The following is a 13884-nucleotide window of genomic DNA, read 5'->3' as shown; positions in this document are numbered from 1 at the left end:
CTTCAATAAGAGATTAAGCCACTGTGCTGAGATTTTCTTCCCAGAACTGCTTCTCTGATCCTTTCTTTTCTGGCACTGATTTATTATCAACTATGTGTTCGGCACAGATGCGCGAAAAAAATTAGAAGTGTAAAAAAATGACTAAAAACAGCCTGTTTTCAAGTAGCTCACCAAAAAAGATCTAGCAGTCAATCAACAATGGCAATAGAAATTGACAAATAAAATGACATTCATCTGGTATTGTAGAAGGTAGCACCAGGTCTGGTAACCTCACAGCTTGGCCTATTAGGGAGACTTCTTAGGACCAGACATGTGCACTGGCTTTGAAGGGGAGACTCATCAGTCAGAGTTGGGAAGGAGAGAAGGCAGACCTATGCCTTTCTGCTCTCATTTATTATATAATATGGACAGTTCACAGAAGGCTAGGTCTGTGCCTGGTACTCCTACTGGGAACCACAGAGTCTTAGAAACAAGAAGCCGTGTTTTGGCACTATGCTATTCCCTAGGGGAAAAAAAAAAGATTCCAGATGGAATCTGCCGAAATGAACCCTATTTCCAACTTGTTCTGTATCCTCACTTTCTGTCTCTTTCACTGACTCTAACATGCAACACACACGCCTTTTCTCTTCCCAGTTTGTTTTCCAATTTCACTAGTTCTTTTCATTGTTATTTTCTTTGTTTCATTATTTACTCATTTTTTTTTTAAATAAGATCTAGGTCAGGGGAGTCGTCTCTGTTGGTAAAGTGCTTGGCTTGTAAGCATGAGGTCCTAAGCCTGCCCTCAGAATCCAGTACTGTGTTTTTAATCTTGGCACTGGGGAGGTGGAGGTGGGATCATCCCAGGAACTCACTGGCCAACCTGTCTAATTGGTTGGCTCCAAATGATGGCAGACCTTGTCTCAAAAACCATGGTGAACTGTGTTTGTGAGAGACACTTGAAGTTATCAGCCAGTTCCCACCAGCATGCACACACACACACACACACACACACACACACACACACGTATGTGCACATGTCCTGAAAAACAAAAGGGAAACAAGAAAGCAACTCCATAAATGTTCCATGGTGTGTTGTGAGCATGGAGGGAGGAGAGCATTTTTGCCGAGTAACTGTGAACAAGAATATTACCAGCTCTTTATTAACCATACATGAGCACCTCTTCAGTAACAAGCCTTTCCTTGGTCCTTCAAGAGGAGTTTGGAGGTTAAAAAAAAAAAAAGGCAAGTATAGCTGCAACTTGAATATAGTCTATTATTTCATTAAAGAACCAGGGAAGGAGTGACAGAGTTCAGGCTCGGTCCCTTTAACAAAGAGACATTGCTCAAATGAAGGCAAGCTTCATCAAAGTAGTTCACTATAGAAGAATGGGCAAAGACTGGAGCAGCATATGCCTTTTTGTTAATTATTTTGTTGATTCATCTAATGGGTAAAATAGCCCTGCATTTATTTGGAGAGAGTGGAGGCTTTATATTCCTGTTCCAGAGAAGTAAGACTTATGATTCTTTGATCTCTTAGTTGTTACTTGGTGTAGGTGACTTAAGGTAAGGCAGGTGCCGAACAATTAGACACTTTGATGAATGAAACATCTCCGTTCTGTTCCACATCTGACTAGACATTTTTTTTCTGACTAGACATTTTAATGTTGTGTTAATATTCAGAGTAGGTTTATTTCTGGGGCTGAAGAGATGGTCTGTGGCTACTGTGTTTACTGTGAAAATGTGACCATGTGAGTTCAGGTCTCAGATCCTGAGTCAACATTGTTGGGTACATGTGGTGGCTTGCCTGTAATTCTAGCTTGAAGGTGGAGACTGCGGATCCTTACAGCAACCTGCTTTGGAAGATTAGCCATATGGTGAGCTCTGGGCTCCATTGAGAGATCCTGTTTCTATGAATAAGGTGGAAGAGAGATTGGAGATAATTCCCGACATCATCCTCAGGCTTCCGAGAATGCAGGTGGAAACACATCACACACACACACATCACACACACACCCACACACACCTCACATGCACATACTTATAAAAATGGGGGCACGATAGACTTATTGGTCATTTGGCAGCCTATGTGCACTGAGGGTCCAAGTAAGACACACGTTAGTTCGTAGCAGTTCTTCCCATTAAAAACTCAGATAGCTGAAAATTCATAGTGCTGCAGTGTATTGAGACGTGGGTACCATGTTGCAGATGTCTTGAAGAGGATCCAAATGTTTTCTCTTTTTAATGATCTCCATCTTGCCACTTGGCCTAATTGACAGGACTACCCAATAGGACGACAGCATGAACTATAAGCTACCTTCTGTCTTATGCTATGCACGGGTAATATAGGGCAACTCAGAATGCCATAAGTATAGATGTTTGGATTTGATTGATGAATAACGAAGTGGAAGACGTTGCTGGGTCTTTCTTTTAGTATGGATAACATTAAAAAATGTAAACTTCCCTGAGACAGTACATAGAAATATTGCCATTGGTCAACTATTGCAATATCAGAATGTAACTAATATAAAACTCAGCATAAATGGCGTCTGCCTCAAGAGACTGTCCTTACTGGTGATGTGGCCTTAGTACTGTGTCTGTGGACTGGTGAAATGTCCTCCAGAGTGATCAGTTGCCCCTGGAGAGGATGCTGGGACGCTGCTGTCAGCGGATCCCTCAGCAAGCTGCTTATCGCCATCAGTGGGTCAACCTTGGCTTCTTTCTATCTCATGGACGCAGAGGCTAGAAATATATCCTTGCCTTACTCAGTGAAACGATACTGAAGTTGTGAGTGACTGGGGCTGGCAAGATGGCTCCATCGGTATGGATGCATTCTGCTATGCCCCATGCTCCAACTTCAGTACAAGGAGTCTACGCATGGCAAGGAGAAAATGGACTCTCTTGATCTCTGACACATGCTGTGACATATGGGCTCCCCATTCCTGTCACAAAACAGTAACACCAAAAATCTTAATTCAAATGTTTAAAGTGACTTGTCTTTAGATTATATTTTGGCTTTGAGAGTTATGGATGGATAGTTTGGTCACACATGCTAAGGAACAGGCAAATGATACTCAAAGGTCTTGGACCTGCTGAGAAGTATTCTTCCACTGGCCCATGCCTAAAACCTCTTCTCTCTCTCTCTCTCTCTCTCCTTTTAAATTAATTACCTCCCTCAGTTGTTTTTGCTCATTTCATTGTGAATAAAAAATAGATCATTGCACCCACAGACATTCTAAAGAATTGTTCTAGCATAGTCTTTAGGTTGTTGGAGAGGCTTAAAGTTTTGAGTTAAAAAAAAGTTGCTATGGAGATTTTTTTCAGATCTTATCTGGTAAGCCCCAAATCACACCAAAGGCTCTTAGAGAGTGGTCCTTGGTAGCTGCCATACAGAAATGAGTGTCACACAGTTTTCCACTGACTTTTTTTTTTTAAAATTCCCGATCACTTTTTTAAACAATTCTGGGGGGATTTGAATAAAATCAGAACAGCGAGAATAATAATTCACAATGTCTCTTCTTTTCTTCCTCTTCCTTCTGATTTTATTTGTGGAAAATAGGCTACACGGCGGGCATCTTCTTCTTCACCTAAACGGAGAGAAACATCATGTTCTTTCTCTTCTCTGGAAAATACAGTAAAGGCACCCAACCGGTTTTCTTCCTCGGGATCTAAAGAAAGACAGTCCTGGCTTGACATAGTTAACAGCTCCTCTTCTACTGAAGATGTGGGGCATCCCCTGGCATTTGCTGTACAGGTCCACACACTTGCCTTCTCAGAAGCAAGCAATTGCCCGGCCCCAGAAAACAGCTCCATCACATCAGAAAGTGGCTTTTTGAACTCTCTATCTAGTGATGACACTTCTTCATTGAATAACAATCAAGACCATCTAACAGTCCCAGACAGAGCTGCAGGACCGAGAATGACGGACAGAGGTAAACCAGGAAATTACTTACTCTTCTTAGATGGTGAATGGGCATTATATAATTCTGATATAAAATTACAGCAAAAAGGTTTAAACTCGTGAATGGAAATTTGATAATTAGTCACTTGGAGGTTAATCTCCAGCTCCTTTTGTAGAGTTTGCCTGTGGCAGTTCCTGTTGCTAGACCACTGAGTGTCGGTAACCAAATGCTTTAGACTCTGAGGCAGGCAGGCATGGGATCATATGATAACTCCTCCCCATAAATTTGGGGAATCCCCCTTTTTGGTTCTATAGTCTAATAATTAAGCCCTGGGGATCTATAGGGTGGATTTATTTTTCTTGGATGTTGCCGGATGAGTTTAGAGAGGCCATCTTCCTTTTGGAAAGGGCCGATCAGTGGTCTCTTAAGGATATCTTTGTGGTTGATGGAAGGCAGATATTTCACATGCAATTTGGGAGGAACACCTACAATCAGAAGAGGCAACAGCTTATATTCTTGGGAAAGAGTTTTCTCTTGACAAAGCAAATAGCTGTGTGTAGAAATCCATAATGTGTCTTTAAAAATTGGGTGATAACCTTCATCTTTGATTCAGAACAAATGTTGTTTCTCTCATTATCCATTCAAAATACGTTTTTTTTTCTAGTCATGCCGAATTCATTCTGGTGTAAAACAAGGTTATCTGATATGTCAATGAGTAGCTAGCTGTAAGTTCTCAGTGTACTGCTGAAGGTTGGCTTGCTTAAATTCCTGTAATAACTTGCAGGAGTTGCCCAATGGCATGAGTGACAACCCTCTCTCCTCTGCCCTAAGCTCTCAGGTTTGGGGTCTAGAGAGATAGCTCTGTGGTTTAGGGTCCTGCTGCTCTTTTGGAGGATCTCTGGAGAGCTTGATTCCCAGCACCCACTTTGGGTGGCTCAGAACCACTCCTCCTCCAGCCCAAGGGATCTATGTCCTCCTCTGGCCTCTGTTTGTACCCAAATGCATTGTGGGTGCACATGCATGTGCATAGCTGTGTGTGCATACATACAGGCATTCACATATGCATGCACTACATGCCTACAGAGAAAGAGGTGGGTATACACCTATATACATTCATAATGAAGTAAGTCCTTAAAAACTATCAGTATTTCAGATATACCCTATAATTTAATTTTTAAAAGACAATAATTTAGGCCAGAGATCACAACTGCATGCCAGAGTGCAACTTTGTGTGTGTGTGTGTGTGTGTGTGTGTGTGTGAGCATGAGTGCACACTGTATTTTAATACATGTGAATTTGAGCAGCCAGGCTAGTAACTCACTCTCAGAGTCACTCAGTTGCCATTGTTTTCTCCAGGGATGCTTTAAGTATTAATATTAACTAATACTTTACATTGATACCTCCAATCTGGGACAACACCCACTTTTCATTAGAAACCCTTCACCAAAGGATGAAGCTATTGGCAGGTCAACGGCCTCTAGAGCTGACTGAGTAGGTAGGATAGGTAGGAGGCAGGAAACATCACCCAGAGGGAGAGGGCTAGGATGAGGATTGTTCTGCAAGGAAGGGAAGTAGTAGTCTCCCTAGCCACAAATATATGAGGGGATGTGGTACAAATGAATTAATTATTGGGCTTAATAGTAACTCCTTTGGCATATGCAATTAAGGGGTGCGACCAAACTTGAGGTAGACTCGAGTTAAGAAGCTCCTCTTTCAGGAACTACGAGCTGTTCAAAACAGAGGAGGCAGCCTGTGCCTCTGCACTCCTTTCCCTGGATGTGCCTACCATTCAGAAATGGCCATTTTCACTGACTATAGAGTGTGCAATAATAGTGATTGTATTTCTGTCCTGGCAAAGACACAGGCATTTTCAAGTTGTAGATTTTAAGTGACCTTTAGCTTTGTGTTTACAAGATGCAAATGTGGTCTTGTACGCATGACAGAGTATTTGGGCAGCACAAATTAGTAGTGAAGGTTTGTTTGTTTGTTTGTTTTTAAAGGGCACAAAGTTAGGAGGATAGGGGTGAGGACATAGATCTGGAAGGAGTTGTGGTGGAGAAGGTGGAATGTGATTCAAACACTGAACAAAACTCTCATAAAAATAAATGAATGAATGAAAATAAATGTTAAAAAGGAAAAAGCACAGATGTTAAGAATGGGGGAGGGACAAGGGCTTATGGGACTTATGGGGAGGGGGCACTGGGAAAGGGAAAATCACTTGGAATGTAAACAAAGAATATAGAAAAAAAAAGAATGGGGGAAGCCAAGCAATCATTTCCCTTGTAAGAACTGACTGTAATCATTTGATTAGAAGGACAAATACAAAAGGGGTTGACGATCTGGCTCAGTGGGTAAAGTGTGTAGTGTACAACCCTAGCAGTCCAAATTTAAACCTGGACAATCATAAAGGTAATATAAAAAAAAAAGAACTAATTCATAAAAGTTGTCCTTTGACCTCTGCAAGTATACTGTGGCACATGTGTGCCCCCATGTACCTCACACATCTAATAATAATAATGATGATAATAATAATAACAACAAAACAACAACAATAATAATTTTTAAAAGATGTGGAAATAACTCTCTCCTTTCTGTGACAATCAAGTCTTCCATGGCATTAGGGATAGTAAAATTCCATTTGCATTCTTTCCCAAGAGGTAAGACTGCAGATTGAGTTTCCCTTAAGGATTAATAAGAGGAGTTATGGGAGGAAGGATGTGTTTCTCGTCCCTGTCTAAGTGCCATCCTGGGAATTCATTAGCTGAGGAATCTAGGAGACAGCGGCTCTTTTAATCTAAGAATAAAGAGACCTGATAGTAATCAGGTTTGAATTATACAGAGAATGACCAACAAAATCTAGGTGCTTTTTTTTTTTTTTTTTTTTCCCAAACAGCTTGATGGGAAGGTATTTCTCCTGGTATTTTGAAGAGAGAATGAAGGTATTTTCCCCATACTGGTTTGTTAGCAGTTGCCATATGTTAGAGAATTCTTGCTGCTGATTTTCTCCTGCTGTTGGGGATTTGGTTTCATTCCCAGAAGAGCTGAACCACATCAAGTCATCTCCATGGAAACGGCAGCCCAATCTTCCCCTGTGTTTGCTGTGACTTGCTGTTGAGTAATCAAATCGGGTGTTGTGAATGTATGTTTGCCTGTTGGAGAAGGAGGTAGCTTTTTTGTGTGACTTCTAAAAATTATTGTCTTAACTTTCCAATGTGGAGAAGAGTCTCTGATATTTCAGTGTCTAATACTATGCTGAAGGCTTTATATATCAGGGTTTGAAGTTTCAGTGTCATCCATGAAAGGAGTTAATTTTTTTTTAGAAGATTAAAATCTAGTCTCCAGACACATTTTTCTGGGGAAAAGAAGCTATTACCCTAGAAAGGAATCTTAAAGGTTAATAGCTGAGTTCCGAGAAAAGCAGACAGCGTGTATTATAGCCTTTCTCTAGTTAGACAATGGAAGAAATATTGTTTTTCAGTTGGTATGCAATTAAAATTGTAGTTGCTAGAATTTTATTCTGAATTTAAATATCCTTCTAGACACTTCTCCCTGTAGGGTAAGCCATTAGGAAATGGGGAGGGCAGGCTAATAGCTTCCTCTGCCTTTGTACACTGAAGCTTTCAGATTAACACAACTCTGGGATTCTCCACCAAGCCTTGTAATCCATCATAACTGCAAAAGAGGCGGTGGGGTTAACTGACTGCTCATCCCCTCCTTTCTTGGGAGAGTGGGTTCTTGAACATCATGAAATACAGCAATCACAAGTAGATTAAAACTAAACTAAATCAAACACTGACGCCCATTCAATTTAGCATTGCTGTTGTTATTACAATGAGGGTCCTAACATGTGCTTCTTTCTGTACTAGGAGATAACACAAGTCTAAAATCTAAGGTGACTGCCCCCAAACATTGTCACATCTACTAAGGCGAGTGGGAGGAACGGGACACAGTTAATGAAGAAAGTTAAAAAAAAAGGCATCCAAAAGGAAATATCCAAGGCTTTAAAAAAGTGGGGACACCGAGTACAGACAGTCACACCTAAGGGGGACCATGCATGGGGTGGGGCACGGGAAAGGGAGGGGGGAAGGAAACTGGGACAATGTTGAATGATGGACTAGGCATAGTTAATTTCAACAGATAGTTCAAGGCCGTTTGTCACTGAGGTGATGACATAGAGGTGATGACCTGTGATTCCAAAGAGTTCTTTTAGTTGTAGGTCACAGGCTAGACTAGAATAAAGGGAGGCAGGAGGTAGAGGGGTTAGCAGGCCTCTGTAATAGGATAAGAGTACAATTGGAAACAAGGGAGAGAGGAGGCATTCTGTGCCTCATTCTTCTCAGTCATCGCGTACTTAGGATTTAATTTAGTCTGTAGAGTATTTCCCAGTACTATTAGTTTGTAGAATAATGAGAAATGATCTTAACGTGGGGATAAATATTTACTAATAGGAACATCTTGCCTGTGTGACAGTTGGCTGTCCTGGCTTGAATCTCAGGCATGGATGATTGACTCACTATATCTTTCATTGCTCCCACTTAAGTGACAAAGATCTCTCTGAATTACCATAAAATATACTGACTAGGTTGCCTGCAAATTCATACCGTGTAACTAGGTCATTTGTGGTAGTCAGAATGCTGTCACCATTTTTATTTCTTCTTGGTTCTATACTTAGTCATCGAGACTAGGAAGTAGATGCAGGAGGCTGTAGAAACTCCCTGGAACAAGGAACCTGAAACTGGTGACAAGTGAAATCTAGATTTCAGAAGCAAGAAGACAAGAGACAGCTGGATAGACGTAGAAGCGGTCAGAGTTAGGGGTCGTTGGCAGAGGTGGACGATTGAGTGTGTTCACAGGAAATTGTGTGTGAGGAGTAGGTGTAGGAGAATGATTGTGCTAGGGAGGGAGTTTGAAGCAGAAAGGTTTGCACAGATGCAAATTGAGACAGTGCATTGAAGGAAGTCTGCTCTGGGGACAGCTCTTCCAGATCCACCACTGCTCATGGCTGCCGCTTCTTCTCAGATTAGAAGACCAAATGTTTTCCCAAGAGAAGAGAAGGCAAGGCTCTGATGTGCTTCATGTTGGAAATTCCCCTTAAGGCTCTGCGACCAGGATTGTGGCTTATCAACTATTCTTGACCACTTTCTTTTTTCTTTTTCTTTTTAATCTTTTTGTTTTATATTCATAGAGTTTAGAAGAGCACACAGGGAGACTATGGATGGCATCAGAGCTGTTTCTAAGTCTTTAAACTGAGCACTTTAAGGTGCATTTCATTATCTCCATCTCAAGGATGGAGAGATGCTCAGCAGTTAAAGGGCACTTGCTGCTCTTGCAGAAGACCCAGATTCAGTTACCAGCACCGACATGGTGGCTCACAGCCGTGAATCATTCCAGTTCCTCGGGTTCTATGATCGCCTCTGATCTCTGTGTGTACCAGGCATGCACATGGGTGCACATACATACGGGCAAACACTCATACACACAAAATAAAGTAAATATATCTAAAGAAAAAAAATGAGCACTTTAGTTAATACCTGTGTGTTTCTGTGTATAATTACAAGCTGCCAGCTCTTTGGGGTTAAGCACGAAGGTGTGCCATTGCCAAGTTGTATACAAAGGTTGCGTTTAACCCTGTAGACCATGAAAGGCTATTTCCCAGCCTCACGGTTGCTTTACATTCCCACCAATGCTGAGTTAGAGTCCTGCCACTGTCAGATGTGATGGTTTAGATAAACATTTCCCCAGAGGTTCTTGTGCTACAGCGTAGTCACCAGCTGGTGACGATATTGTGAGGTGTGGGAGCTCTGAGATGGGGACAGTCAGGAGGAGGAAGTTGCTTACTAGGGGTGTATCTAGGGGTATAGAGAAGGGGCCTGGAAGGAGCTTGTGGTTAGTACCATTTGCATCTTAAATAAGAAAGTCCTTCCTACATTGATGTATGTATGTATATGTTCTTGTTCTCTCTCTCTCTCTCTCTCTCTCTCTCTCTCTCTCTCTCTCTGTCCATCTCTCTGCCTGTGTGCACACAGTACATATGTATGCATGTGCACAAGGAATCCAGAGCTCTATGATCCATGTCTCTCTTTGGAAACAGAGCCCTTTCTTGAACCTGGTGCTCTGATGGGCTAGGCTGCCTCCTGACCTATGATCTCCAGAGATTTCCTCTCTCTCCACCCCGGGATGGGGTTATATGTGCTCGCCGTATACCACCAAGCCAGCTTTGTCTGTGGTTCTGTCCATCTCAACTCAGGTCCTCATACTCGTTCACCAGGCACATTGCCAACTGATCCTTCTCCCTAGCCACATACACAGATGTTATGAAGATATTGTTTCCTGTTGTATAAATGGTTTGAAGTCACTTCTTTGTGTTCCGTGAACAAGAAACAACATTGCCTTCCTTTATCCATATGTGTAATCCTCCCAGTATCTGTAATAGACACACGCTCTTCTCTCAGATATTCCCATACATCTTTTCTCATCAGCCTGTTTCTTCTTAGACATCTATTCATCCAATGCCCAGTTTCTTTTCTGTCCTGCTTCATACTATTCTTGAGTTTTTATTGAAGTCTTATTATCTAGGAAAATATTTTTACTTTGCTCTTTTTAGCAGGTGTTTGGTATGTTATTGATCATTTTAGTGTCAATACTTTCTATACTTGTCTCCATGTGCATGGGTGTATATGTGTGTGAGCACACACACACACACACACACACACACAGTTGATATGGTTTCTGGTTACATTGTGTCCTTAGATTTATCCTGAGGGAAGTACAAATGATTATGATTTAAATTTCTTTCAGTTCACAAAATTATTGTTTTTTAATTTTTTATTAGATATTTGCTTTATTTACATTTCAAATATTATCCCCTTTCCTCATTACCCCTCCGAAAACCCCCTCTCCCCTCCCCCTCCCCCTGCTTACCAACCCCCTTCCCACTTCCCTGTCCTGGCATTCCCCATACACTGGGGCATCAAGCCTTCACAGGACCAATGCCCTATCCTCTCCCTGATGTCTGAAAAGGCTATCCTCTGCTGCATATGTAGCTGGAGCCATGGGTCTCTCCATGTATATTCTTTGGTTGGTGTTTTAGTCCCTGGGAGCTCTGGGAATACAGGTTGATACATATTATTGTTCCTCCTATGGGGCTGCAAACCTCTTCAGCTCCTTGGGTCCTTTCTCTAGCTCTTCCATTGGGGACCCTGTGCTCAGTCCATTGGTTGGCTGTGAACCATGGGTATTTTGATCCTACTTCTAAGAAGAACCAAAGTATCCTTTTATCCTTTGCTTTCTTTTTAACATCTTGTAATAGAATATTATGTTTTCTAGTCTTCTCTATACAACCCATGAGTCAATTTTGTTAGTTTCTTTATTTCCTTTACTTTTTCTGATACAGGGTTTCTCTGTGTAGCCTTGGCTATCTTAGAACTCACTTTGTATACCAGGCTAGCCTCTAATTCACAGAGATCCTGCCTGCCTTTACCTCCCAAGTGCCGGGCTATTTTGTTAATTTCTACAAATTATATTTTAAATACTGTTTTAAGATCTATCTTTATTTATTTTATTTGTAACCATTAGCCACGGGGGGGGGGGGGGGGGGGAGGGGTACGTATAAATGGAATCGAGCTTTCAGTTTCTGTTCTCATGTGTTGCCTGCTCATTACTGAACTCAGAGCTTTCATATCCTAACCATGTCACCTGTCTCTGGGCCTCACACTCACCTGTGATCATGGAAGTGCGTTTAAAAAACGAAGCATGTTTACCAAAATTCTAACTTTTTTCCTTGAATCTCACATATATTTGATATATTTTGAATAAATTTATATATAAGTATATAATATATAAATATATAAATCTGTATAAATTTCTCTCGATATATAATATGTATTATAGTATATAATAATAAGAATATCATAAATATATATACCTATAAGACTATATATTTTAGTATATTAACCATAGTTATTGTATTAATGAATAGGTTTATATTTTATTGTATTAATATATACACGTATGTCTATGCTTTTATACCTCCATCAATGATGATGAGATTGCTCTCAGGTCCTCATGCTGGTAAAGCAAGCTCTTTACTTAGCCATTTGCTCAACGCCTTCATTCTAGTTTCTAGTCACTCACACCTTTATTGTGTTCATAGCTTTTGTGAATATACTCAGATTGTATACATGACTCTCCTGACGCTGAAAGGAGGTGCTCTTCCATTTTAGCTGTCTATTCAGACCCTGCTCTCTCCATTTCTGGCCAGCTTGTGAATTTCCCATCCTTTAAGCAGGAAACCTGGGCATCTCAGCAGCCAAAGCTTTGAGTAGCCCTCTTCCTTTGTAGGATGAGTAGTGCAAGCGGGGATCAGAGCATTCAGCTGGCTGCTATTCCAGTATCTGCAGGTTGACTTAAGAGCCTCCATTGACCTTTGTGTGGATCGAGCGTCAGCATCTACACTGGATTTATAGGATGTCAGTATAGGAAATGATAACCGTAGCTTCAAAACCTCCATTTGTAGCACACAGTGTGTATGGATAGGGTCATGTAGGGAACAATAGCCTTCAGTTTATGTCCCGTGTTTGTCTCTGTGTACCTTTGGTTGTGCTCTGTGATCCGTCATTATGTTGGCATCCTCTCCCTGACGTCAGTGCTGATGAAGCTCCCTCACAGGGTTGTGGGAAGATGCTGAGGGGATGTTGGTAGAACTGTTACTGCAGTGCCTGCCATGGAAGAAAAACTCAGTGCGTGGTAGCCGCTGCCCTTGCCATTGCAGAAACTGGAGACTTGTCCCTCAGCGTGACACTGCTTCTGTGCTTGGGCAGAAGCATTTTTATGTTAAAAGGAGTTCTCCAGATTTGTTCTTATTTGAATAATTAAAGTCTACCATCATTCAATCTTGTAAGATTGTCAAACTAATGTAAAGAATGACTACAAAAGGCTTTTAATCTCTAGGCCTCAGGTGCTGTATCAGAATATGCAGTGTGCACAGATCATCGATTTCTTGTTTGCTTTCTTGGTAATAGGTGTCTTTGGTGGCCTTTATGTTCTCAGACACTAGAACATTGCATGTGAAACTTACGATCCATCTTTTCTCCTTAGTTCTTTCCTAATGCATTACATTTGAAGATGAAAATGAACTCCCCTGGGACATTATTTGGACTTTTCAACTCTCTAAAAGGCTTCTTTTCCAAATCCTGGTATGAAATCTAGCGTATGAATTTCTCTCCTGTCTTCTGAAGCCAGCTTTTATGTTCTAAATAGAAAATAAACAGCCGCATTCTAGAAAGCACAAGCAAGGCCAAAAATAAGACAGTGGGGGAGGCAGAGTGGAAAATACAGCTCTTCAAGAGATAATCTGCATACAGTGTTCTCGACAGGCAAATTCTGGGCTCCTGGGAGCTGTCCTGTCCTGCCAGAAGCAGACAATCGGATGGTACGTAGGAGGAGGAGGAGGAGAGAGAGCCACACATTCATTTGGCTCAGTCTTGGGAAGGAGAAAACTTCTAAGCATTAGTTAAAACATTGGTATGTCTCCAATCTTTCTAAAAAAAAAAGGGACCTGGGTTGTAATTACTTGATGTTTTTTTTTTAGATTTGCCTATTCCATTGTATGTGCATGAATGTTTTGTATTTATGTATGTGCGTACACATACATGTGCCTGGTGCCGTGGAGGTCAAAAGATCTCCTGGAACTGGAGTTATAGATGGTTGTGAGTCACCCTGTGGGTGCTGGGAATTGAACTTGGGGTCCTCTGTAAAAGCAATAAGGGCTCTTAATGACCGAGCTACCTCTCTAACCCCATGGGATATACTATACCATCACTTTCTGAATTTAACTGACCAAAATCTGGAGGTTTACTAGTCTGATCCTTTGATGCATTCTGAATTAGTCCAGCTGACATAAAGGATCACCAACAGTTAGTTCAGATTCCTCTATTGGACCTGCAGAGTACTGGTACTTTCTGGTGTCCATTTTCTACACACCTCCTTTAAGCAAAGCTGGATCGCC

The 13884-nt window shown here is 41.3% G+C and overlaps 1 protein-coding gene across 4 annotated transcripts in view; it reads left to right on the top strand.

Annotated features, from left to right (window-relative positions):
* The window catches only part of Ipcef1 (interaction protein for cytohesin exchange factors 1), a 152403-nt gene that overhangs the window by 114647 nt on the left and 23872 nt on the right, over positions 1–13884 (top strand). For all 4 annotated transcript variants that reach the window (XM_052169904.1, XM_052169903.1, XM_052169902.1 and 1 more), the window contains one exon: positions 3536–3908. In XM_052169904.1, coding sequence (XP_052025864.1) covers positions 3536–3908 — 373 coding nt within the window. The remainder of the gene's footprint in view (positions 1–3535; positions 3909–13884) is intronic.

This window comes from Apodemus sylvaticus, chromosome 23 (assembly GCF_947179515.1).
Source record: "Apodemus sylvaticus chromosome 23, mApoSyl1.1, whole genome shotgun sequence".
NCBI lineage: Eukaryota > Metazoa > Chordata > Mammalia > Rodentia > Muridae > Apodemus > Apodemus sylvaticus.
Note: the sequence above shows the minus strand (reverse complement) of the source record. Positions and strands in the feature narration are given on the sequence as shown.